At 39.1% G+C, this 27447-nt stretch overlaps 1 protein-coding gene across 1 annotated transcript; it reads left to right on the forward strand.

Annotated features, from left to right (window-relative positions):
• The first annotated feature begins 911 nt into the window (after positions 1-911).
• NDUFV2 (NADH:ubiquinone oxidoreductase core subunit V2) lies at positions 912-26599 on the forward strand. Its single transcript, XM_079942375.1, has 8 exons — positions 912-1089; positions 9036-9101; positions 11006-11068; positions 11144-11260; positions 13542-13710; positions 15438-15547; positions 20138-20214; positions 26446-26599. Exons 1-8 carry the CDS (start codon positions 1036-1038, stop codon positions 26537-26539), a joined length of 750 nt encoding a protein of 249 aa, XP_079798501.1. The 5' UTR covers positions 912-1035; the 3' UTR covers positions 26540-26599.
• Positions 26600-27447: the final 848 nt, after the last annotated feature.

A 27447-nucleotide genomic window follows, 5' to 3' on the forward strand; every position in this document is an offset into this window, starting at 1 on the left:
GAATGGGAACCAAGGCATTTGGTGTCTATTCCTAGCTACTGGCTGGCAGCCCTCTGTGACTCCAATTCCCTAATTTGTAAAATATGACTCATAAGGAGTTGCAACTGAATATTTTAGAGTTTTTAAATTAATGAGGGATAAGTTTTTAAAAACTCCCTGTACTGATATGAAAGTTCCAGAAATCATTCACAAGTTTATTATAGCAAAGAAAATGGGCCTAAAAGGAAGTGAGTGAGTTCAGGACGTACAAGGAAAGGCAGTCAAGGGAGAAATCAAGAGGGAAGTGCGTGGTCAACTCCCCACAACAGGAAGTGGCGCTCTGCAGATCAGAGCTATTACCGAATAAATACTTGCTGGAATTTCCAGAGATTACCAAACAAACATCAAGAAGGAAGTGGCTTTTTTCTCTTTGGAAAGTTTTATTATGGAAAATTTCTAACACGAAGAGCCGAGAATAGTAACGAGCACTACCCCGCAGCTTCAGGCAGTCGTCACTCACGGCCCGTTACTCTGGAGCAAATTCCAGACATCATATTATTTCGTCCCTAAATACGTAGGCACGCACCTCTAAAGCAAAACAACGGGAACCAAGGCATTTGGTGTCTATGCCCAGCTCACTGGGGGGCAGCCCCTGTATCTTCAATACTGCAATTCGTAACATACGATTTATAGGGGAACGGAACGGAAATTCTTTTTAGGCAACCACAATCAAAAAGGAGGCGGTTAAATCCTCCTAAGGCTCCAGGAGGGAGGCTCACCCCAAAAACCTGGGTCGGCAGAGCTCAAGGCGCTGCCCGTGGACATCTCCTTTCAAGGCGCAGGCCCCGGGCGCAGCCCGCGGAACCCGCCTTCTAGGGCGCCGGCGGGCCCTGGCACCGCCCCTGCCCCGGAAGTCTCTGCCCATTGGCCCCAGCCGCCCCCGCACGCCCCTGCCGCCCTGGGCGCGCGGGGTGGGCTCGGGGGCGCGCACGCTCTGCGTGCCGGGCGCTCGGGACTGTACCTGGCGCGGCCCAAAGGCCCGCAGTTAGGCCTGCCATGTTCCTCTCCGCGGCGCTTCGGGCCCGTGCGGCCGGCTTCGCCGCCCAGTGGGTAAGGAGGCTCGAATGAGCGCGGGCGCCGCCGCCGCCCTCCCCCTCTCTCCGTGCCTCCTGTTGCAGCGGGCACGCGGGAGCCCAGGGCCCCGGACGGGACCCCGGGCGGCGGCAAGGACACCGCGGCCTTCGCACTCCTCAGGGAGGCCGCGTCGCCGTGGAGCGAGGGGGTCGGCGGTGCGGCTGCGGCGGGCGCGAGGCCTCCTTCTGGACGGGAGGCGGGAGGGCGGTGCCGGGACCCCCGCCCGCCTAGCAGGCCGAGTCTCTGCGCGGGGCGGCCCCAGGGTCCCCTAGCAGCACTGCCCTTGGCAGGTGGGGAAGTTGGCCGAGTGATGGCGTCACCGCGTCCAGCACCCGGAGGACGTCGGGGCCTCTCGCGCTCCTGACATCCAAGCCCGTCTCTAGAAAGGACGTTTACAATCGGGGTGAAACACCCGTTCGCACTAACTTAACAGAGCGTGTTCCAGAAATGACGAGGATGACGGCGGGGCATTTACCGGAAGGAAAGCAGCCTTTCCCCCAGCAGTAACATAGAAAGGTTGAATCAGTTCTCGGTAGAAGGGAGGGCGGTGGCGCGCAGTAGCGGAGGATGAGCTCAGGGCCTTGCAAGGAGACCTGAGTTTGGATGGTGGGTGCACCGTCTTTCCACTTTTGGGCTCTTATTGTTCTCACCTGGTGTCCTCGGCTGTCAAGTGGGAGTATTCCAATTTGCAGAGTTTGGTCTTCAATAAACGCTTGAGGTTCTACTGTTACCTGCTGGGCTCCAGGTAACAATGTGGATAATAATAATGACAGGTGACATTCCGTGACTGCCCTTCTAACCAGGCCCTTCTAGCCTTTTACAAATAGTGGGATATCAGAATGATCTAGCAAAAGTCAGGAAAGATGTGAGTAAAGTGGTCTCACCAATAAAGTTCCTTTCCTAAAAGAGAAACCTTTGAGGAAATCATTTACATTTTCAAAGAAATTGCTTATTTTGTTATAATTGCTGCTTTATTAGCCAGCTGCCAATTTCTTCAGCCACAGGATTTTATTCAGCTCGTCATTGCTTTAAAAATATCCAGAATTTAGTACTGTGTCTAGGGGAAGACACTAATTGTGTGACCTTGAGCTATATTTCTTAATCTCCTTGAGCTCTATTTTTTTTCCTGTAAAGTGCAGTAATACCTTATTGACCGATTGTCAAGAATTGCCTAAAAATTATGAAATATGGAGCAATAGCTACTCAAAATAAGTTTATTTCCATCTTTCCTTTAGTAATTGCCCAAAGTTTTCTGTAATGTTGACACCATTTTACAACTCATCATGCCTCTCTCCCAAGCCACTAATTAGTTTCGTAGGGGTGAGAGAGTTGTGGTGGCATTTTCAAGGATTGTGTTTTCAGTTTTAGAATTTTAATTTGGTTCCTTTTTTATAGTTTCTATTTCTATCTTTTCACTTACTGAAGATTTTTTTCTTTCTGTCCTTAAGCACTGTTGTAGCAGTTTTGAAATTATTGTTTGGTAATCTCCATTGTCTTTTTTCTTGAAAATGGGTTGTTTTCCTTTTTTGTTGTTCTATGTTGAGTGATTCTGGATTGTATCCTGGACATTGTGAATGATGTCATAGAGGCTCTAGATTTTTTAAATTCCTCCAAAGAGTATTTTGTTGTAGTTGTTGCATGCAGGCAATTAACTTGAACTGCAGTCTGGCTCCGTTGTGGACAGCGGCTCAAATATTGGTTCAGTTCTTTTAGCTGGGCTGTTTGGAGTCTGCCCTGTGTGCATGCATGTTTGGAGTTAGCCACAGAATTGGGGGCTTCTCCACTCTGGCTTTTCCTTTTCTGGGATTTCCCACTTGCCTATGCCTCTCCTGTGGTTGTCCCAGCCTCTCCTGTGGTACTTCAAGACATTAGGGCTGCAGGTTTTCTCTTGGAGTTTTAGCTGCCCAGCATGGGATAGACTGGGGCCTGCCTTCACAGTAAAAGATGTAAAGAAAAAAAAAAAAGAACCCTTATTGGCTTCTTCTAAGTCTAGACTCCCTTCATGTGTCTGCCTGCATTTGGTTGTTCTTCAGTGCCTTCAGAAAGATTTTTGGTTTTTAATTTTTTAAAAAATATTTTGTCCAGAGTTTATAGTTGTTACCCAGTGGTTTGGCCTGATAATAATCTACTCAGCCGTACTAGAAGTAGAATGTTCTTTGGTGGCATTTTTCTTCCTAAATTTTAAGGTTTGTAGAATGAAATGTTTTCCCATTCCATTAGAGATTCCATTTATTTTGCAGTATCTACATTTTGGCTCTAGGACATTAACCCAGTTCTTTAGAAAGAAAGAGAGGGAGGAAGGAAGGGAGGGAGGGAGGAGGAAAAGTGAGATTAGAGGGCATTTATTATTAGTTTTTTATTGCTCCTGTAACAAGTTACCACAAATTTGGTGACATACACCAATTTATTATCTTATGATTGTGTAGATTAAAAGTCTGACATGGGTCTTACTCGGCTAAAACCAGGGTGTTGGTAGAGCTACCTTCTTTTCTGGAGATTCTAGGGGAGAACCTGTTTCCTTGGCTTTTCTAGCTTCTAGAAGGTGCCCTTCTTTGTTGGTCCATAGCCCCCTTCCATCTTCAAAGCCAGCAAGGGCAGGTCAAGCTCTCACATACCATTCTGACCCTGCTCTAACTTTGCTCACTCCTCTGCTGTTTTAAGAGCCCTTGGGCCCACCCTGATAATCCAGAAAATCTCCCTATTTTTGGATCAACTGATTAGCAACGTTAATTCCATCTGCAACTGTAGTCCTCTTTTGCTGTGTATACTAACATTCACAGCTTCCCAGGATCAGGATGTGGGTATCTTTGGGGCACCATTATTCTTGCCTGCCACAGCCGTAAACAGTTTAGGGGAAAGAGAAAATGAACACATTTTAAGTTTAAACACGGAGGTTCAGTAGGTCACTATTGCACACTACAAACTCAGATCTTTATATTGGAGATGTGAACTCAGTCTCCAGTGTAAGGATAAAAATAGTATGCTAGGGCTTCCCTGGTGGCGCAGTGGTTGAGAGTCCGCCTGCCGATGCAGGGGACACGGGTTCGTGCCCCGGTCCGGGAAGATCCCACATGCCGCGGAGCGGCTGGGCCCGTGAGCCATGGCCGCTGGGCCTGCGCGCCGGAGCCTGTGCTCCGCAACAGGAGAGGCCACAACAGTGAGAGGTGCTGAGAAGCAGAGCAGCCTCCCTAAGGTTATAGTAATTGGTGAAGGTGAGACTGACTGAAATGATGTTTGGACATTTCATTTCTATGAAGTATTCTTCTTCTTAGGACATTGGAGAGTTATTGGTATCCATACTGGATTTTAGATATGTAAAGAATGCTTTGTTTAATTTATGGGCAAGATGGCTGAAAGTAATCACGAATATTGTGACCATTAATATGGTTATCTTAATCTGTAATGCTCCTTTAATACCTGAGTTGTTCGTTTTAGCTTTTCTATAATATAAAATTTGGCCAAATTTTACTTGATAATTCTCTCACAATGCTAGTAAAATCACTTATATTTCTTTAATCCAAATTAACATTTTTAGTTAAACTATTGATGCAAGTTTATTTGGAGAACATTTGTAAAATTCTCCTATGTATATTTGAAAATATTACAAAACTTAGGTTTAGTGGTTTAGTGGTTTAGTTTAGACGGCATGTCCTCAAGTCAGAAAAACCTGTGTTTGACTTTTCATGGATTTAGCTGTGTGATCTAGTGAAAGTTCTTTTCTTTCCTTCTTTGAGCCTTAGTTTCCATATCTGTAAAACAAGGGATGATGATAATACCTATGTGGGGATTTTGTGAGCCAAGGGAGGCAGGCCTTTTCATTTCTAATCTGTCTCCCTATATATGCTATGTGTTTTTTTTTTAAAAACAGTAAATGCAGCTCTTCTGTTCTTACGGAAAACCTAAATATATATACATTAACACAGAATTTTAGCAACTTAATGTCAAAGGTGATTTCTTCAAAATAGTAGAGAAAGGGCTCAATTTGTTTATAAAACAAAAGCAAGCAAAATAATGAAGGTAAACTGATAAATATTAGCCCTCATTTGTTTTTCAGCTGGGCATACACTATTACTCATTCATAGCAAGTTATCACGTGGCCGTTTTCAAAGCTGCCCTGTTTTTTGATATCTTTAGGAACTTCACCTATTTTACTACATTCATTATAATATCCACATCAGGCATTTTCAATAAAGGAATAAATAAGATATTAAAAGTTTGAATTATAGAGGGGAGGGGCAAGATGGAGGTAGGGGATTAAGAGTTACAACTACTATATATAAAATAAATAGGCTGCAAGGATATATTATTGTACAGCATAGGGAATATAGCCAATATTTTATAACTTTAAAAATATAGGGATTCCCTGGTGGCGCAGTGATTGAGAGTCCGCCTGCCGATATATGGGACACGGGTTTGTGCCCCGGTCCAGGAAGATCCCACATGCCGCGGAGCGGCTAAGCCTGTGAACCATGGCCGTACCGGAAAAAAAAATATATATATGTGTGTGTATATATATATATATATAGTGAATCACTATGTTGTGCACCTGAAACATAATATTGTAAATCAACTAGACTTAAATTTAAAAAAAATTTGAATTATAAGTAGTCTTTTCCCTACTTAATGGGCCATTTGAATTCAGTTTCACTTTTAGAAGAAAGAAGCATTCTAGGACGAAATCGTCTTAGAACTGGAAAAGAACAACTTAATTAGGCGGGACTGATTTGAAGAGTAAGCTGAATTTTCCCCCCTCCTTAGACTAGAGTCTAGGCTTTTCACTAGACTGGAGTCTATAGTTTCTCATTAGACTCTAAAAATGTCTATACTTCAGTGAATTCCAGTTGAATTCACTGAACTCCAAATGAAAATTCAAGAAACTTTTTTTTCATAAACAAGAATATAATTTGATAGTGAAGAATTAATAGTGGGTTTCAATTCTAGCTTTTTCAGGGTTTAAGAAGGAAGGGAGAAGACTTACAGCAGGCAAGTAGTGACAGTGACTCTGTGTTAGTTAGCTAACACAGCACAGTTCTCAAAATGCAGTTTAAATCTTCCATTGTTCAGCTATTAAATGTTTTATCCCCATATCAGCTAGGCAGATGTAGTAACGCTTTAACAGGTTTATAGTATCTTCAGAGATAAGGTTATATAGTACCTGACTATTTGAACCTCAAAATACTTGAATAAGTATATATCCCTGTTTTTACAGATACAGAAATTGACACAAAAAAATTAAGTGGTGCTTCCCTGGTGGCGCAGTGATTGAGAATCTGCCTGCTAATGCAGGGGACACGGGTTCGAGCCCTGGTGTGGGAGGATCCCACGTGCCGCTGAGCAACTAGGCCTGTGAACCACAACTACTGAGCCTGCGTGTCTGCAGCCTGTGCTCCACAACAGGAGAGGCCGCAATAGTGAGAGGCCTGCGCACTGCGATGAAGAGTGGCCCCCGCTTGCCACAACTAGAGAAAGCCCTCGCACAGAAACGAAGACCCAACACAGCAAAAATAAATAAATTAATTAATGAACTCCTACCCCCAACATCTTTTTAAAATTTAAGTGACTTGTGGAAGGTTACACGTTAGCAAGTGGCAGCATGGTGATCTAAACCCAAATCTTCCATTAAAAAAAGTCGTCATCATCATCTGAAACTCCAGCTTTTCTTTCTGTAACTTAACTACTTTTTCCTGACTGTTCTCAATCAGTATGTAGTCTGTCTTCAAGGATTTGGACTTTAAAACACTCTATTTTGGGGAGAGAGAGAGAATATGTGTGTGTGTAAATTCACGTGCATATGCAGAGTTACAGGTCAGCCAGAGAGTGATAGATTTTCCAGTATGCAAGGGCTCAAGACCAATTTTCAAGATTATCTGTATATTTTTAAGTAAGGTATGTGACATATCCTGGAATAATGAGGAAAGGATCAAAACTGAAGCTGTTCTAACTTAGAGATTGGTGGTGTTTATTTTGATATACTGGGAAATTGGAAAGAGAATTAACAGTAGATGTTTCATTTTGTACTTGATGAACGTTTTGTTTTAAATAAGAATTTTTTTTCCAATTTGTCAATTCATGCTAAAAGAAACCTAGAAAATAGAGAAAAATATAAGAAACAAAATATAAAATAAGAGTCCCTTGTAATCTTGTTATCATAATAACAGATAAGCACTTTTAATTGTTAAGGCCATCTAGTATTTTCATTAATGTCTATATTGAATATATTGGGATGGTAGTTTATGCTTTTCTGTTTGTTTTGTTTAACCTTGATATTTTCCAGTTATGATTGTGCCACAAACACCTCTTTCTATGTCTTTTTTTTTTTTTTTTTTTTGCGGTACGCGGGCCTCTCACTGTTGTGGCCTCTCCCGTTGCGGAGCACAGGCTCTGGATGCGCAGGCTCAGCAGCCATGGCTCACGGGCCTAGCCGCTCCGCGGCATGTGGGATCTTCCTGGACTGGGGCACAAACCCGTGTCCTCTGCATCGGCAGGCGGACTTTCAACCACTGCGCCACCAGGGAAGCCCTATGTCATTATTTTTAAGAAATATTTTTCTTATCTACATAATATGTAATGTATAATATGTGTGTGTTGTGTGTGTTGCATTTATTGTAAAGGAAGTTTTTATCATATATCTCAGACACCAAAAAGCAAAAAGAATATAATAAACATTGTGTATCCATCCACTTGCTGCCTAAGAAAGAAAGCAAAGCCAACACAGTTGAAGCCCCTTTGTGTACCACAGCTGATCAGATTCTCCCCTCCTCCCCCCATTATCCTGAATATATTTATCACTCCCATATTTTATACCTATGTTTCACATTCTGTACCTGGGTCTTTTCTTGTTAATTAAAGCAAGTGTTCTGTGTAAACTTGTTTCTTGAACTGAAATATTATTTGGATCTAGGGAAGAGTTAAATCTGTGATTGTGTTATGTCACTGCTTTTGCTTCCTTGTCTGTTAATGTTTGCCTTTGAATTGTCCAGCTCTTTGCCAGTTCCATGCTTTGTTTAATACAGTGTTCTACCAACTGTGGTTAGTAGAACTCAGAAGTTGGAGGATTTCTGAACAACTGTAGAATTGCTTTTCAGGGAGAGGGTAGAGAAGGTAGAAGTGGGGGAGAAGCAATAAGGCAAAGAGAAATGAAATGCAACATAGAGAGTAATCAAATGGATTCCTTCCAAAGCAATTGAGTATGGTCAATCTGCATAGCGTTATAAGAAGCTTTCTGAAACTACTTTTATGGCTGGAGTTTCTAAACTAATGTAGTAAAGAATTGAAAAGGGGGTGTACAGTCAACTCATTTTTACAGAATGAAAACATGTTTATGAAATGAAAGCTATCCAACTTGATTCAGACAAAAGTGAAAGGCAGTAAGTTAATGGTACATTAACTCTGCAATTGCATGCCAAAAGAATGTAGGAGAAAGGATATGCGACTCAGGAGATTAGGTTGTCATTCTGGTTCTTCCACTGACTCACGTGTTACCTCAGGCAAGTTAGTAACCTTACGTTTTTTTTTTGTTTGTTTTTTTTTTTGCGGTACGCGGGCCTCTCACTGCTGCGGCCCCTTCCGTTGCGGAGCACAGGCTCCGGACGCGCAGGCTTAGCGGCCACGGCCCACGGCCCACGGCCCACGGGCCCAGCCGCTCTGCGGCACGTGGGATCCTCCCGGACCTGGGCACGAACCCGTATCCCCTGCATCGGCAGGCGGACGCTCAACCACTGCACCACCAGGGAAGCCCAGTAACCTTACCTTTGAATCTCCATTTCCTTATATCTCTCCTGCAATAGAGGTGGGCATGGTGTAGTGTGGTAGGCCATATCTCTTAAGATATTCTACTTCTATCAGTTGATTCTATTATTTTAAATTATGGCTCTTAAAATTTCATAAGGCTTTTGATTTACTAAACTCTCTTAAAATTTTAGGGAAGACATGTAAGGAATTTGCATAAGACAGCTGTGCAGAATGGAGCTGGAGGAGCCTTATTTGTGGTAAGTAATTACTTAGATTTCTTCAGAATGGAAGGAGTTGGAAATTTGGGTGGATACAACACAACATATCTTTGGTATTTGCTGGCCATTGTGGGAATTTAAACATAGCTAATTGAATTCACTACATTTCAAGAGGTGTAGTTCCAGCTAAACCTCTCAAATTTAAATTGATACCAGCGCAACTCTGGGAAGAAGAATTTAGATTATTCCTTGGTGAAGTAACTGTGAACCTAACCTGATTTCTTGTCACACTTTAGGTTCTTAAAAATCATTCATGTTGGCTAGTGAAGATTCTGAGGCTGCAACTTGGGGAATCCCAAAATGGCACTAGCTTGAAACTCATAGATTTTAGTAATACGGCGAACACATTGGCAGTTGGCCTTTATGTTTTTCATGTCCAGGGTTTCACTACAGGTAGAGGTCGATGAATTCCCTAGCTTGGTTGCACAATTCAGAAAGGCTAAGATATGTATCCCCTTTCTGTGACAAGGTACATTTTTTAGGAATCAATCTAGTGTTTAAAGGCAATTTAGTGGACTTGTATGTTGATTTAGAGTTAGTGGTATCATTTTGGAAAATGAATTATTTTTAGGCTGACTCTTAATAAATGAGTTAGCTATACTATTAATAAGTAGAGTCCTGCTTTGTATTTTGTCATCTTTGTCTAAAAACATTAGAGATCATTGTCCAAAGTTTCCGCTTTTTTTCTCTTCTATGTCCTTGAAAAAACAGAACTCTGAGAGTTAACTTACTAAGGGATTCAGTTCTGTGTTCACCATACATACAAAACATTAATTGATGTAAGTGTTAATCTCAGTGTGACTCATTTGATTTCCTGTTGACATGCCATTTCTTGTCAGTGTTTGAAGAGGGCCTGCTCTTTTGGAGAAGAAACAAAGCTTGCTGTTGGCTAGTTTCTGTTACAGAAAACTAGCTGTTGGCTAGTTTCTGTTACAGAAAACTAGCTGTTGGCTAGTATCTGTTACAGAAAACTAGCTGTTGGCTAGTTTCTGTTGTGTGGGGAAGAAATGGTGCTTTTGTTGTAGGAGGTAGGTCCCTTTGACAATCTGGTACACTCTCTTTTGGAAAAATGCACATATTTTCATACTCAGTATTTTGTGTCTTAGGGACTTCCGTTGTGGTCCAGTGGCTAAGGCTCTGCACTCCCAGTGCAGGGGGCCCGGGTTCCATCCCTGGTCTGGGAACTAGATCCCACATGCTGCAAGTAAGAGTTTGCATGCCGCAACTAAAGATCCCACATGCCAGGACTTCCCTGGTGGCTCAGTGGTTAAGCCTCCACACTCCCAGTACAGGGGGCCCAGGTTCGATCCCTGGTCCAGGCACTAGATCCCACATGCATGCCACAACTAAGGAGCCCACCTGCTGCAACTAAGGAGCCCGCCTTTCTCAATGGACCCGATGCAACCAAATAAATAAATAAATAATAATTTTAAAAAAAATCCCACATGCCACAACGAAGATCCCGCATGCACAGCCAAATAAATAAATTAAAAAAAAATTTTTTATGTCTTAATTTCATTAGGCTTCCAATAATTGGTAATTTTTTGTAATTAGATTACATTAGAAGATCCTATTCTCTAATCAAGTTGGATAATGCTTTTTTTGGGTTTTGATCCTAAAGCTACTTCTCATAACCTATAAAGGATGATTTTGAAAACTTCTAAATTTTTGAATTCTGCTAATATTTTGGTAATCATACTCATCAGATCTATATTTCATAATTAGTTTAGCCATTCTTCTTGATGCAAGGATAGGTTGATGTATATATCATGTTCGAATTAAAGTAAAGAGATTACACGAACAGTAGTAGTAAAGTACAAAGTTATTCACACTTTTGAGGCAATTTTGATAATTTTGGAAAACATTTTTTTTCCTTTGTGTAGCACAGAGATACTCCTGAGAATAACCCAGATACTCCATTTGATTTCACACCGGAAAACTATAAGGTATGACTTAATTAATTTACAAAATATTTAGTATCTTCCAGATGTATAAAAACAAGTGCTTTTTCTTTGATACAGAGGATAGAGGCAATTGTAAAAAACTACCCAGAAGGGCATAAAGCAGCAGCTGTGCTTCCAGTCCTGGATTTAGCCCAAAGACAGAATGGATGGCTGCCCATCTCTGCTATGAACAAGGTACTTCATTTTTGTGTTAGTTCAAAAAGAGGAGAGATTGTGTATAGTAACTTCCTTATGTAGAAATTTCTCTGACATTCATTGATATCAGTCCAGGAGTTGGAAGCCCTTTAATCATTTATATGTTTCATAACTCAAATTACATTTATGTTTTTGTTGGTTCCCTTAATAATGCAGAGAACTGAAAGGGTAGAGCTTTTTATCCTTGCAAGAAGTAGTAAAGGCATTATAGTGAAAGAGGCTTTCTTTTTTTCTGTCTTTGAGAGAAACGGCAATAATAATAAAAGATCCCAAATGTGTATAATTTGCTGTCAAGATATTCTGAAAATGAATATACTGCTTAAACACTAGAATTGCAGAGAAAAGGATCTGCTCACAGCTAATGTGAATCTTTTTAATATTTTGCATCTTTGGCTATAGGTGTTAACAAAAATACATATAATACATGGTATCTACGACACTTGATTATGGCAGCTTGGAATCCACAACCTACAGAAATCTTATGGGTGACCCATTTAAATATGGTTAATATATTCATGCATGTTTTAGGATTCATTTTTTCCTAATAGTGTTTTCAGCAGTAATCCAGATTTCAAGTTTATTCATATCCTATTAATACAACTACATTTGTATGGTATTATGTTACAGTAAAGTGCCATATAAAACCTTACATTATTATTTGATTTTTGTGAGAATCACATGACTAATAAGCCAATGTGATATAATGGAAAACATATTTTACTTTGAACTAAGAGATCTGATTTTTCTCTGGATTTCCTCATCTGCAGTGATGATTTTGAACTAGGTAGAGCTCTTCCAATTATTATATTATGATTTCTAAGTGATAGAGCTGGGACTGAATCATTTATAATTCTATGCCTTTTTTACTTGACTGAATATTGCAGAGATTCTGCTATACTTCATTCTCCTTTTCACTTTCTAAAGTCTAACTATTAGGTTAGACTATTCTTGGAGTATAGGAATGTCCTCAGTTTATCTAATGGAATCCCGGATGCAAATTTTAGATATAGCTCATTGATCTCTTATTTACTTTGTACAGTACTCTAACACTGTTGTGGACCTTTAGTTTTTTGTTTTCTTACTATGAAAAATGTTATAAAGCAAGTTTGGTTGGTACTATACTTAGTAAACATAAGTGCTTATTTTTCTTTTTTTTCCAGTAAATCACATATATGTTTGGGGGTTTTCTAAATTCCTTACATTATTTTTATAATAGCCAACTTCCTCAATAATGATTTAGATACGTTTCTAATCATAAATACTTTTTTTTTTAATTTATGTTTTTAATAATGGTAAGCTTGTTGGAAGTCTTGCTGAGTGTCAGGCTTAGCAGAGCAAAATAAAATAAATGAGAGGGCTTCCCTGGTGGCGCAGTGGTTGAGAGTCCACCTAACGATGCAGGGGACACGGGTTCGTGCCCCGGTCCAGGAAGATCCCACATGCCGCAGAGCGGCTAGGCCCATGAGCCATGGCCACTGAGCCTGCGCGTCCGGAGTCTGTGCTCCGCAACGGGAGAGGCCGCAACAGTGAGAGGCCCGCGTACCGTAAAAAAAAAAAAAAAAAAAAAAAAATGAGAAACTAATGTGAGAACATTTCAAAAATATTGTCCTGTTCTATTTAGAATTGGTTATATATGTGTGAGAGGCAAGAAATAGCATATAGAGAATAGAATCAAGATTCTTTCCACTTTGAGATTTTTAATGTTACTGTCCCCCTCCCCCCCCCCCCCAAAGAAAGCCCAACCTTACAACAAAAACAAAATCCAGAGGCACATGCATCATTTCCTTAACCATCACTAAGGCGTAGGGAGGTGCACAGCAGCAGCTTGGGGGAGCTTTTTCAATTAAACACCAGGGCCTTAAAATTCCATTGGTCAGGCCCCAGTGTGTGTATTTTGAGAGAAATATTCAGACGTATAAGCCTGGTTTAGTATCACTAAATTAAATTTAGCATACCTACTTTAACCTTGCACAAGTGAGCCAGGATTAGACGTCTTTTGAGAATAAATTTCTTTTAGAATCCCTGATAAGAGAAAGTTTAATATATTTGTCATTTGAAATGCCATTTAATGAGTTCCTTTTTCATGTCAAAACCTGGATATATGTATAATTTTTAAGTGTCAAAATTGAAGGACTTAGCCTCGCAGATATCAGATACAGATATAGTTTCTGCTTTTGAAGAACTTTTTTGGTTTTTACCAAATTGAAGTAATATGCTCAATTAATAAATATTGTAATCATATTATTTTAAAATATTTTAGGTTGCAGAAGTTTTACAGGTACCTCCAATGAGGGTATATGAAGTAGCAACTTTTTATACAATGTATAATCGAAAGCCAGTTGGAAAGTATCATGTTCAAGTCTGCACTACTACGCCTTGCATGCTTCGTAACTCCGACAGCATACTGGAGGCCATTCAGAAAAAGCTTGGTATGGGACACAGTATATTTATAAATTTTATGAAAAAATAGAGTTGTATTTCGAGATTTGACCTATTTCTTACCTTTATTTTCAAACTTTTACCATCTTACTGGATCTGTACTTCACGAGTAAATTTTTGTCTTACTGTGTTTGCCCACCATTATTGCTTCCTATTTTGTATTCTTTAGTTCTCCTCCTCAAAGCTGAGTTTTCATGTTTTCTTCCTTAACCATTGAGTATGTTTTAAAAGCTTCTCAAAGTTTTAAAGTTTCATTGTTTAGAAAATTAAGTTTCACTTGTTGTGTGATAGCATGTGGCACATAAAGAAGTGACTATATCATCCTTGTATCCTTCCAAACAAGACTTGGAACAAATAAGATATGAGAATAGGACTTCCCTGGTGGCGCATTGGTTAAGAATCCGCCTGCCAGCGCAGGGGACAAGGTTCGAGTCCTGGTCTGGGAAGATCCCACATGCCGCAGAGCAACTAAGCCATGCACCACAACTACTGAGCCTGTGCTTAAGAGCCTGTAAGCCACAACTGCTGAAGCCTGAGTGCCACAACTACTGGAGCCCGCGTGCCTAGAGCCTGTGCTCCACAGCAAGAGAAGCCACCGCAATGAGAAGCCTGAGCACCACAACGAAGAGTAGCCCCCACTCACGGCAGCTAGAGAAAGCCCGCATGCAGCAACGAAGGCCAATGCAGCCAAAAATAAATAAATAAATTTATTTTAAAAACAAAAATGATACTAGAATAGGAAGAATGCTCCAGGAAGGGAAATTTGGAATAAGATGTTATTACAATTATACTCCAATAAAGATGTTTAAAAAAGAAAGATGTTATTACAGTAGCATTCACAGAATTAAAAGGGCATTTTACTATAAAAAACTGCCATTGCTGCATTTATCACTCTACATATCAAATGAAGTAAAAGGAGGTGTCTCTTAATTTTGTTGTTACTTGTATGTTGTAAAAATAGTTGGAGGGTATAGAAGTATGTAAGACAGAAGTGTGAAGTCTGCTCAAAATCCTACCCACCCCCCATCTCCGAGGTACAAATTCTGATAACAGTTAGGTATATTAGTTTTAGATTTTATGTTGTTTTAATTATTTTCATTATTAAATACATAAATGTAATATGTCTGTTTGCTTTTTGCACTTGATTTTGGCTATAATAATATGTGTGCCTCATTTTTCTATTATAAGTTAAATTATTCTGCAGTTACTTTCATGTGTACAACATGTCTTTGCATACTTGTCCAATTATACACGGAGGTTGTTTACAAGAAGTAGAATTGCTGGGTCAGATTTTACTATATTTTGCTAAAATGCCTTCCCTAAAGATATGAGAGTACCTATATTCCTTACATTCTTAATCTTTGACATTAGCTGTTTTCTGAGTCTTTACCCGTGTTATAGTATGACTGATTTTAGTAGGTTAATTATCATGATCAAAATGAAGATAATAGGGTCTGATGCACTGTTATGTAACAACAAACACTGGAGATGAGTCCTCTGAAATTTGTTTTTAAAGGAACAAGTCCACTTAAATCCTTTAATGTTCTATAATAACTATAGAGTTTAATTTAAGAAATTTAATGCTCTTGAATACTTTTTATATGCCTCTGTAAATACTTCATATATATATGCTTTTTATGTTGGTTTTTTTTGGTTCTTAAACTATATTGCAATTAAAATATAACCTGGTCCTTACCAGTGCTTATTTATATTTTAGGAATAAAGGTTGGAGAGACTACACCTGACAAACTTTTCACTCTTATAGAAGTGGAATGTTTAGGGGCCTGTGTAAACGCACCAATGGTTCAAATAAATGACAACTACTATGTGAGTATTTACTTAATATAAAGTTGTATGATGTTATATTTAAAATATTTTAAACATTTGGTTTCTTGTCATGTGGATGTTGGTTTCTGAATTATTCATTTAGAAGAAACTGTTGGCATAAATATCTAGAAGGTTTCTTTTTTCCTGGTTTCCAAACTTTATTAAAAATCAAAGAATAGAAAAACTTTACATAAAATATGTCAGTTTTAGCTTCCACATTGTTGTCCACCAGAATGTTTTAAAAAAATTATTATCATTAGGGCTTCCCTGGTGGAGCAGTGGTTAAGAATCTGCCTGCCAGTGCAGGGGACACAGGTTCAAGCCCTGGTCTGGGAAGATCCCACGTGTCGTGGAGCAACTAAGCCTGTGCACCACAACTGCTGAGGCTGCGAGCCACAACTACTGAAGCCCGTGCGCCTAGAGCCCGTGCTTCACAACAAGAGAGGCCACTGCAGTGAGAAGTCTGCGCATCGCAACGAAGAGTAGACCCTGCTCACCACAACTAGAGAAAGCCTGCACACAGCAAGAAAGACCCAACGTGGCCAAAAGTAAATAAATAAATTTTTAAAAATCTTTTAAATAATGAAAAATTTAATAATTTACATATAAATACAAAAAATAACCACCAAGGCTTAATAGATAATAATATTTTGCCACACTTGCTTTAGGTATTATAGTTTTTATCATTATTATATGCAGAAATCAACTATAGGTGAGGGTAAACCTCCCCCACCCCCATTCAAAATCCTGTTCTTTTCCTTTCATTCCCAGAGATAACCACTATCATAAATTTAGTGTGTTTTTCCTGTACATGTTTTTTAAACTTTCAAAATGTATGTATCTAGGCTTGCTAATAATACTATATTGTGTTTTAAAAATTTGACAGAGATTGTATCATACCTCTAAGAACTGCTTTAGCCAGATCTCAGAAGTTTTTTTTTTTTAAAGGAAGTTATTTTGTTTGTTTATTTATTTATGGGTATGTTGGGTCTTCGTTGCTGTGCGGGCTTTCTCTAGTTTTGTTGAGTAGGGGCTACTCTTTGTTGCGGTGTGTGGGCTTCTCATTGCGGTGGTTTCTCTTGTCGTGGAGCACGGGCTCTATGTGCACGGGCTCAGTAGTTGTGGCTCGTGGGCTCTAGAGCACAGGCTCATAGTTGTGGCGCATGGGCCTAGTTGCTCCGCGGCATGTGGGATCTTCCCAGACCAGGGCTCGAACCTGTGTCTCTTGCATTGGCAGGCGGCTTCTTAACCACTGAGCCACCAGGGAAGCCCCTCACAAGTTCTTTTTTTTTTTTTTAAATATTTATTTATTTATTTATTTTTGGCTGTGTTGGGTCTTGGTTATGGCCTGTGGGATCTTTTGTTGTGGTGTGTGGGCTTCTCTCTAGTTGTGGCGCACAGGCTCCAGAGCTAGTGGGCTCAGTAGTTGCAGCGCAGGGGCTCTCTAGTGGCATGGGCTCCAGAGTGTGTGGGCTCTGTAGTTGTGGCGCACAGGCTTAGTTGCCTTGCACCATGTGAGATCTTAGTTCCCCAACCAGGGATCGAACCTGTGTCCCCCACATTGGAAGGTGTATTCTTAACCACTGGACCACCAGGGAAGTCCCATTACAAGTTTTGGTAAGTAATATTTTTATCATTTAGTTCTAAATATTTTTAAATTTGCATTTTGATTTCTTCTTTGACCTGTGTTTTTGAGAAGTGTTCTTAATATCCAAGTGTACGGAGTTTTCTAGTTATCTTTTTTTAATTGCTTGCTACCCTAATTATATCATGGCTGTCATTCATAATATCTTGTTAGTTCATAATTCTTAGAAGTTTGTTTATGGAAATTCTTTTAAGACCTGTGTCAAAGGTAGATACTTCAAGAAGGGATTGACTTTGCTTCTCTCTTGCTCCTGGAAATACTACTGGCCCAAAAGAAATCCCCTCTTCTTAAATCCTCCCTTCTTCTTCCCCTAAAGTGTAAGTTCCAGAGTAGCAGGGTTGTTTTGGGGGACAGTTTTAATTTCTAGTTTTCCCTTATATTGAGGGTAGAGTTTTTGGGGGGTCTCAGCTTTATGTGGTTTGGATGACCTCCTGTGTCCTGGAGATTTGTCCCTTGCCCCTCTAGGCTATGAAACTCTGAAGCCACGGTTTTTTGCTGTTCCACTGTCTCCCTAAGTTTTCATTGAGTTTTTGGCCTCTGGGTATTTTTTTCTTGTCAGTGCCTTGATATTGATAAAATTTTAAAGTTTTTAAAAAAATTTTATCCAGCATTGTTAGTTGTTACAATAGGACATTCAGTCAGGATAGCTGGACTGCCATAATGCCTGTAATGGAAATCTACAATTTTTTTTTTTTTAATGAAGGTGAAATTGGACTTCTTTGGCATTTTACATTTCTAGGATGTTTTTATTACCTATAGGGGTTTTCTTCATTTTAATGATGGTGATTCAAATTTCTTACCTTCTCTTTCTCATACTTAAAAAAAAAAAAATCCTTTAAAAATATGGCAATAACTTACCCTTTTCCCACACTTCTGCAATTTACTCATAATCGTGAGGATCTTAATTTAATCAGGAAGTAGACAGTCAAGGCTTTATATGAAGCACTGTAAGTCTAAATATAGTAGACTGTGGATTTATGCAAGAGATTCAGTGAGTAGTGGTATGGTCTTTGGTGAGGCAGTTAACTGTTTTATTATTATTTATTTATTTTTGGCTGCCTTGGGTCTTCGTTGCTGCACGCGGGCTTTCCTTAGTTGCATCGAGTGGGGACTACTCTTCGTTGCGGTGTGTGGGCTTCTCACTGCGGTAGCTTCTCTTGTGGACCACGGGCTCTAGGCATGTGGGCTTCGGTAGTTGTGGCACATGGGCTCTAGAGCACGGGCTCAGTAGTCGTGGCCCACGGGGTTAGTTGCTCTGTGGCATGTGGCATGTTCCCGGACCAGGGCTCGAACCGGTGTTCCCTGCCAATCTTGGCAGGCGGATTCTTAACCACTGCGCCACCTGGGAAGCCTGAGGCAGTTAACTTTTATGGATCTCAGCTGACCAGTGGATAAAATGAAATAGTCACATAAACTGTGATTGGATACCGATTAGAGAGAAATATTAAATACATTTTGAGGATGGTTGGGTAGCTTTGAATATGGTCTTGACATTTGATTTTATTAAGGAATTATTGTTAGTTAATTGGGTGTGGTAATGACATTGTGTTACTTAAGAACATTTAAAAATGTTCTGGGAGTTCCCTGGCGGTCCAGTGGTCAGGACTCTGGGCTTTTACTGTTGTGGCCTGGGTACAGTCCCTGGTCAGGGAACTAAGATCCCACAAGCTGTGCAGTGAGGCCAAAAAAAAAAAAAAGTTCTTAGGAGATGCCCGCCCGCTGTGTTTATTAGGGGTGAAGTGTCATGATGTCTGCAACTTGCTTTTAAATGTACAGCCAAAAAAAAAACACAAACAAAACAAAACCAAAAGGCATATGTGTACATAATTCAGATATGGTAAGGAATATGGTTATTCATGTATACTTTTCAAATTTTCATAATAAAGAGTTGGGGGAGATAAAATCATTAGGTGAGTTTAAAGATTGCTTCTAGTTTTGAGGTTCTGAGCATCTGTTGCACCCTAAGCAGTTCTTATTTTTATAAATGTTTATTCTATATTAAAGGGCTTCTATGAGGCCAGGCATTGAATATACAGTACTGAATCATGATTTCTCTAGCATAGTACCAGGGTCCTAAAAACATTTTCTTAAGTACGTAACAGTTTGGGAGGGGTAGAGGGGATATAATGTAGTTTAGGCACTTTTATTAGTTTAATCTTGCCCCATTCTGTTTTGACTGTCTTTTGACTAAACCTAGGGTGCAGCCAGGGGTAGGAGTGTGTCTATGTGTTTTAATTGTATTTGTTATTTTAAATAACAGAACCCTTGAGGTAAGAATTTTACACAGGTGCATAGTGTACAAAATACAAAGCTGTTCTGGTTGAAACGGGGATTGGAGGGTCAGGATTTATTAAAATAAATGTGTCCAAAATAAGTTTTTTACTTTTTCCTTTGAAAATTAAGTGAAGTTTGCAACAGGATGAATTTCACCTGGGAAATAAAGAAGATATCACTAGGGTACTAGATCATTAGCTTAGGGACAGATATTAGGCATCTACTTTTTATGACTGCTGGTGCTAATTACTATTTGCATCTCACTGATTCTTCAAGGACATAGCATTTGTTGAGCATCTGCATGGCAGTGTTCTATTTTATTTATTTTCTCTTTTAATCCTCAAAACGCTCTGAAGTCAGTTTATGAATGAAGAAACAAATTTGGGGAAGCCGAGTAATTTCTCTCAGATTGCTGGCTAGTAAGTGTTGGGACTTCAGCTCAAATGCAGAACTATCTCCCTTCAAAGCGCTGCTCTGTGCTGCCTCTTCAGCTGCAGCTCCTATTGCTATTGCATTTAGCAGGACAGACTATGTATAGGAGTTACTCAGTTGTTGCTGCCTTGGTAACTAACTTGTGAGCTGAGACAGACAGTAAACTGTTATTAGGGATTTACACTGATTTTGAGGTAGGATGTAATTTTAATATTTGACTATTTTACTTTTTTTTCTAGGAGGATCTGACACCTAAGGATATTGAAGAAATTATTGATGAACTCAAGGCTGGCAAAATCCCAAAACCTGGGCCAAGGTATCCTTTTATTTCTTTTTAATAAATTTTAATGGCTTAACCTACATTAGTCTTTCATGTAGACTTAATTTTAAAATTTTAAAACCTAAGTCCACAGGAGTTTTCAGGAGCCTTGAATACTATCTAAATCAACTTATCATTTAAAGCAATGATTTTTTCCCCCATCTAAAACCCTATACCCTATCAGATAATCATCTAAAACCCTATCAGATAATCATCCATCTGGATGTTATAAAGAAGGGAAATGTACTGCAAATAGAAATCTATTTCATTGTTTAAAAGTTCATACTGCCAGGATTTGACCCAAAGTCTGTCTTCCCTCTGATTTTCACCTAAAGGTCCAAAGGTTCTGTCCTTTGAACAAACACAAGATAATTTTTATATCTCTTCCAAATGCCAGCTCTTTAGTTACTTGAAATAGCTATCTCATCTTCCCCATATCTTTTCTCAGATTTAATATTCACAGTTGTTTCATTGTTTTTCCTTATATGACATAGTTTTGGTCTCCCTCCTTGGCAGGTCTTCTGGTTGGAAATGAGTTTCTTAATGTGACACTTAAACTAATCACAGTATTTGAGATATGTACTTAGCATGTGGGGCATTGTGGGACTGTCTTCTTTATTCCAGACATCATGCTTATAATAATGCAGCCTAATTACATCAATTCTTACTTCAGATACATTACACCATTAAATTGTACTTACAGTCAGTTAGAATGCCTAGATCTTTTTTCAACTTAAACATTGTTTTATCCAGGCTACTCCGATGCTGCAGTTATGTTACTAACTGCAGTAATTAATAACTACTAATTACTCCTCATTCAGTTATGAACCTGAACTTTTGCTGCTAAACAAACCCCTATTCCTTATCTAAGTGTTCACATTACTTAAAATTCTCTCTTAATACTAGCAATGTTTGCATGGTTTTATACAGTTATAGTCCCTTTGTATTTTTTCTGCTTATGTTATATAAAATTTTCCTTGTCTCAATATATATATAGGTTTTAAAGGCCATATAGTATTCTAATGTATTGCGAGAACTATGATGTGCTCTTTATTACCCTGTTTTAAAATATATTTTCCTTCTTTTTGTTACAAACGATTCCCTGAGGTTGAATTACTAGGTCAAGAGGGTATGCACGGTTCTGTAGTCTGCAAGAAGTACTGAGAATTACTCCCTCATTGTTCTGGCCGACTAATAACCCTACCTAATAAGAAAAAGAGGTCAGTTCAGGATAACTTAAGTTTAGTAAAGGCAAGTTGGTCCCTAAAAAACATACAATTCTTTCAACACTTGAATTTGCTTAAAGAGGTTTGGCATTCTCTTCCTAGTTCCTCACTTACTTGGGCTACACTGAAAACATTTTTTTAGGAATAAAACATTTCCACTGTGAAGAATTAGTCTCCTTTATGGAGGCTACGGAAGTGAAACCTTTTGTCATTTAACATTACAATATTTCTCTTAGCCACTGGTCCTGTCCCTTACTTATCCTTGCTTCAACTGTAGCCACCCCTTGCCCAGAAACAAAAGTTCATAATATTTTTCACAAACTTTAGCTTGTTTTTAGGACTCAGATGTTTTAAAATAAGTTCGTGCTACTCTTTTGTTTGTACTTAAACCCATAATACTTCTTTCAACTTTGGGGTACTTTGTTTTAATATCTCAGGTGCCCATTTCCTTGTGAAATCCACTTGGTTTCTTTAAATGTCCCCTTTTTTTCTCAATAGGTATTGTTTGTAATTCTGTAGTCATACTTTTGGAGCTTTAGACCCTCCTCCGTCCTTTCTTGTGAACTTTGTGATCTATCGATGACAACATTAATCCAGCATTAAATCTCCTGCCACACAAACAGACAGATAGTTGCTTTGTCTACTTTATTGTATTCCCTCAGCATTCATTTGTTTCACAAATGTTTCTGGATGTGTGCTGTGTGCCAGTCACTGTTTTAGGTTGTGCATACAAATTATGAACAAGGTAAAGTTGTCATATATTTTATATTCTAGTGATGGAGAGAGACAACTAGTGCAATACCTGAATAATAAATGCTAGGAGGAAAATAAACAGGTTAGGGGATGGAGGATGACTGGAGGTAAATGTAGTCAGGTGAGGCCTTTCTGAGGTGGTGAATTAATGACTTGAATGATAAGCCCAAAGGAACCATGTAAAGAGCTGGAGGAACAGTGTTGCAGAGGGAGAGGAAAGAGGAGGTATTAAGTTCCTGGAGGAAAAGTAAGATGACAGTATGGTTGAAGTGAGTGATCAAGGAGGAAAGTGGTGAAGAGGTCGGAGAGGTAGGTAGAGGCCCAGGTAAGCAATTTGGGTTGAATCCTAAGTATAAAAAGCTGTTGGAGTGTTTTCAGTAGGGAATGATATGCGTGATCTTTTTAAAATTATTGTCGTAGTTGCTGTGGAAAGAATAGTTTAAAATTTAGTGGATGTTGTAGGACAGAGGAATTACGAATGATTTCTAGCTTTTTAGTCTGAGCACGTCAGTGATTCCTTTAACTAAAATGAAGAAGATTTGGGGTAGGGCAAGTTTGGGGAAGAAAAGTCACTTTGTTTTGGACATGCTACTTAGCATGTTTGAGATGCCTACTTAGACATCCATGGTAGAGTGCTGGAAGTTTAGATACGAGCTTGGGATTTAGGGAATACATTAGGGCTGGAAATATGAATTGGGGATTCATTAGTTATTATAGATGGTATTTAAAGCCATGTCTGGATGAGATTACCAGGGGTGAAATTAAGAGTTTGTTGTTGTTTTCAGTACAGGAGATACTATAACATTGTATTTTAACATTAATAAACAGGAACTAAGTACCACAGTAAAGCACTTTCGACATCTAATAATAATAGGGATGGTGCTTTATCAGTAACTGTAAATAGTTCTTCAATATTGGTGATTTTTTTGACGGTGTTCTAGATTTGAGCCAAAGACTTTAAGAATTACTGGTTTCTCGGGGCTTCCCTGGTGGTGCAGTGGTTGAGAGTCCGCCTGCCGATGCAGGGGACACAGGTTCGTGCCCCGGTGCAGGAAGAGCCCACGTGCCTTGGAGTGGCTGGGCCCGTGAGCCATGGCTGCTGAGCCTGCGCGTGCTGAGCATGCGCGTCCGGAGCCTGTGCTCCGCAACGGGAGAGGCCCCAACAGTGAGAGGCCCGCGTACCGCAAAAAAAAAAAAAAAAAAAAGAATTACTGGTTTCTCAACCTATTTTTATTTCCTACGTACACCTCTTATTTAAAAAGCTAATATAGGGAATTCCCTGGTAGTTCAGTGGTTAGGACTCTGCGCTTCCACTGCATGGGGCACAGGTGGTCAGGGGACTAAGATCCTGCTTGCCATGCGGTGCAGCCAAAAAGAAATTTTTTTTAATAAATAAATAGCCGAGATAAATCTATTTAGTTTTCAGTAATTGCAGAGCATCCATCAGTGGTATATGTAAAGAGTGTATCTGGACATGGTAATTCAGAATGTCTTCCCAGCATATGAAAATAAGAACTTCCCCAAGTTAATTTCTTGGCTATTGAGAGAGACTGTGATGACAGCAGTAACCAAAATAGTTATAGCTGTTCTTTAAATTAACCAAAGCTGACTACTGCTTTTTTATTAGTATTTTTATAATAAAGCCCTCTGCTTAAATATTTGAAAGAGGTGCTAGTTGTGAGTCTTTGAGTAATTAGAGAAATTAAACTGGTTCAGTGGTAACTGATTTGAGTACCACTATCAGGTGTACTCTGGCCAAAATTGGTAAAGATCTCTCTTTGTGGTTCAAAACTGCTTTATTATTTTGGTAAATGATGGCTAGAAAGAAAAAAACTGATGGTAAGACAACATTCTTTCTTTTGACATTTATAAATATTTGTGTGCTAGAGATTCTTTTTTTAAATTTATTTTTGGCTGCGTGGGGTCTTCGTTGCTATGTGTGGGCTTTCTCTAGTTGCACAAGCTGGGGCTGCTCTTCATAGCTGGGGCTGCTCTTCATTGCGGTGCACGGGCTTCTCATTGCCGTGGCTTCTCTTGTTGCAGAGCACGGGCTCTAGGGCACGTGGGCTCTAGAGCGCAGGCTCAGTAGGTGTGGCTCACGGACCTAGTTGCTCCGCGGCATGTGGGATCTTCCCAGAACAGGGCTCGAACCCATGTCCCCTGCATTGGCAGGCAGATTCTCAACTACTGTGCCACCAAGGAAGTCCAAGAAGTACTTTTTTTAAGCCATAAAAAATGTACAGAAAGGCCAAGTTTTCTAGAATGCAAATGAGTTAAAATGATTACTGTGCAAGTAGTGTTGGAATGGCTAAAAAACCAGACTTACCTTTTGAATTGTAATGAAGAGAACAAAGTAATTAATAGATGGTATTTTAAGCATATCGGGGAAATCATTTTTTGTTTTTTATTACGTGAAAATCTGGGTGTAAATTGTGGCTGTCGGGTGAATGGGTGGGGCTAGATCATGGGCTCTCTAGGGTTCTGAAGCATGTTTATAGATAAAGTGAGGGGGAAAGTTACATGATTAGTAGATTAAACCAAGTTTGTAGGCTTTACTGGAGTATTTTACAGTCTTTGTAGTATTTTAATGTGGGTGGGGGCAGGGGAAAGTTTGCAGGCAGGCATAACAGAGGACTGGAACCCCTTTTTTTCCCCTAAAGCATGTTATGGGATGGTAATTTCGTGGAACAAACTTTAGGAAACTGGACCAGATTATTCTTAAAGTTCCTTTCTCATATGAAATTCCATAATCTGCATGTGAAAAGCTCATGCAGTATACATGATTAATTCTATTTACTGTTCCAGAAACTTCAGTTTTTTAATCTTCCTAAGTTGATCCTTTGTGTTGATAAAGAGGGTAGCTGAGCTTAAACCACAAGAGTAAAGGAGAAGAAAGGTCCTCCAAAATTGATGAATTTCATTATTTCAGTGGTAGTCAAAGAGTAGCAAGGGTACCTGTGCTGCCAGTTGACATAAAAAAAAAATTACAAAGCGAAATACTGTTTATTAAAGCTAAATATCATTTTGCTACTTACCCTAAAACTTTAATTTTAGGCTGTAACAGTACAGTAACTGCTTTTTTACCTGGTTTTCATAGGGAACCTATAATGCAAATATATTAACTAATTTCTGACTTTGTAGGTATTCTTTATTATAATACACTACTTAGTTACTTGGATTTTGTAATGTAATAGCTTAAAAGATCTTATAAATGACTATGTGGTGTCATTTTCCTGTCCCCTCAACGAATGATTTTCTAGGGCTCTAAAAATAGACTTATAAGATTGATGACAGAATGTGAAGGGCAAAGCCAGAGGGAATAAAATGATTTAATTGAATAAGTTCTTCAGCTGAAATCTGTGGCAGGAACAAGGTAAATGAGCAAAGCCAGGGAATAGAAGAGTGAAACAGGAATAGGTGCTGAGCTAGGCTCTAGCAACAGAGGTCAGACAGGGCAGAGGTTGAGCCTGAACGATTACCTGGGAAGTATGTGTGGTGGTGAAAAGACAGGTTCATTTACCTCTGCACTGCCTCCCTTCATAGAACTATAGGAGGACCTGTTCATGTTTTCTCTGTGGCTATGGTAGCCACCCTGATCTGGAACCTGTTTTTGAAAAATTAATATGAATAATTTAGCCTTTAAAAACAAAAATACAAACGGATTTTGTCTTTACTGCTTCTAAGGGACATCCTCCCAAATCTTCAGATCTCTCAAGGAATCCAGTTTTTGTTTCCAAATACAGTGTGTAACTGTGTATTCCCTGCGACAGTGGATCTCAGTCAAAATTCAAATATAAAAAGAATAAATGTAGTGCTCTAGTTTATTAAAACATGCTTTTTAAAAATGTCCTCTGGGGCTAGGTTATTTTGCTGTAGTTCTTAGCTATGATCTTTAGGCAGATGCTGCATCATCCCAAGCCTTGGTTTCTGTATCTGTAAAATATTTTGGCCAGTGTCCCTTGTCTCATGGTATTGTTGTAAAGATTTAATGAGCCAGTGATGTATGTACACTGCTCAGTAAGTGGGAACTAGTATTAGTATTATTTTTATATTTTTCATATTTCATATTTTTATGTCAGTTTTTATATTTAAACTTAGGAAGAGAAAATCTTGCGGCAGTTGTCATGTTTGGATTAAATAATCCATGCTAGTTTTCTGAGGAGAAATAGTTACTTAACTGAGCTCTTGTGAGGTAACAGTTATAAATGGTAACCATTAGCAGTCAATTTAATGTTACTTTTCCTTTCAGGAGTGGACGCTTCTCATGTGAGCCAGCTGGAGGTCTTACCTCTTTGACTGAACCACCTAACGGACCTGGCTTTGGTGTGCAAGCAGGCCTTTAATTTATATTCAACTGTAAATATGTCACTGGAGAAATAAAATATGAATCTCCTGTCTATCTACATAGACTTTTTATATTATTTGTTCATTTCCATCTGTGTACACCTTGCTTGTAACCTAGCAACTTGCAACAGTAAGTGCCATGTCAGAACTTAAGAGCACCATTTTGGTCATCTGCTGTCTTTGGCTAACTATGAACACATTATTCCATAAGCTAATTAACAGTTATTTCAACATTACCCATTTTCAACTGCCCCTTCACTTTTATCAGTAATATTAGGTTATTGTGAAGTAAAAATTCTGTCAAATTTCAAATACATTTTGCTCTCCCATCTTTAACCATAGCCAAGTCTTAAGTTAATATGATCTTTCTATAAACTTCGTCAGTATTCTCTTTAAACATTTTTATATTTACAGCACACCATTGTTACTGTAATTTCAACTGGTAAGTGACATATCAAGCGACTGTAGGTGTAATGAGGACAGGGTCGTTGTCTCTAGAAGTACTATTTATCATTTTTAAAAAAGGAAAGTACAAAACACTTTGATATTATCCTGGGCTATTCTGACCCTGCAAGTATACAAAAACTAAGTGGGGGAAGAAACTGGAAGTGTAACTTGAGTTGGAAGGTTCAGTGGATATGGGAAATATACTCCTCAGCTGAATGCATATTACAACTTGGAAGAAAGAATAAAACCCTTTGTATATAATATCCAGTTCAAGAAACTAGCTATGAGTTTTGCAAGCTGGAATAAAAAATTAATAGCCAGCTTTAAATTCAGGGATAGATCTAAACTAATCCAGTTTCAGGATTTCTCAAAGTCACTGTTTGGCCTTGATCTTATGACAGACTAATAACTATGATGCTTATAAATATGATTATTTTTAAGACTGTCTTTAAAATGAGTT

This window comes from Stenella coeruleoalba (assembly GCF_951394435.1).
Source record: "Stenella coeruleoalba genome assembly, chromosome: 14".
Taxonomy (NCBI): Eukaryota; Metazoa; Chordata; class Mammalia; order Artiodactyla; family Delphinidae; genus Stenella; species Stenella coeruleoalba.

Excerpts from the sequence above, each read along its gene's own strand:
- NDUFV2 (XM_079942375.1), top strand. The coding sequence starts at position 1,036 with ATGTTCCTCTCCGCGGCGCTTCGGGCCCGTGCGGCCGGCTTCGCCGCC. Across the intron at positions 1,090-9,035 it reads CCGGCTTCGCCGCCCAGTGG|GGAAGACATGTAAGGAATTT; the intron begins GTAAGGAGGCTC and ends TTAAAATTTTAG. Across the intron at positions 15,548-20,137 it reads AAATAAATGACAACTACTAT|GAGGATCTGACACCTAAGGA; the intron begins GTGAGTATTTAC and ends TTTTTTTTCTAG.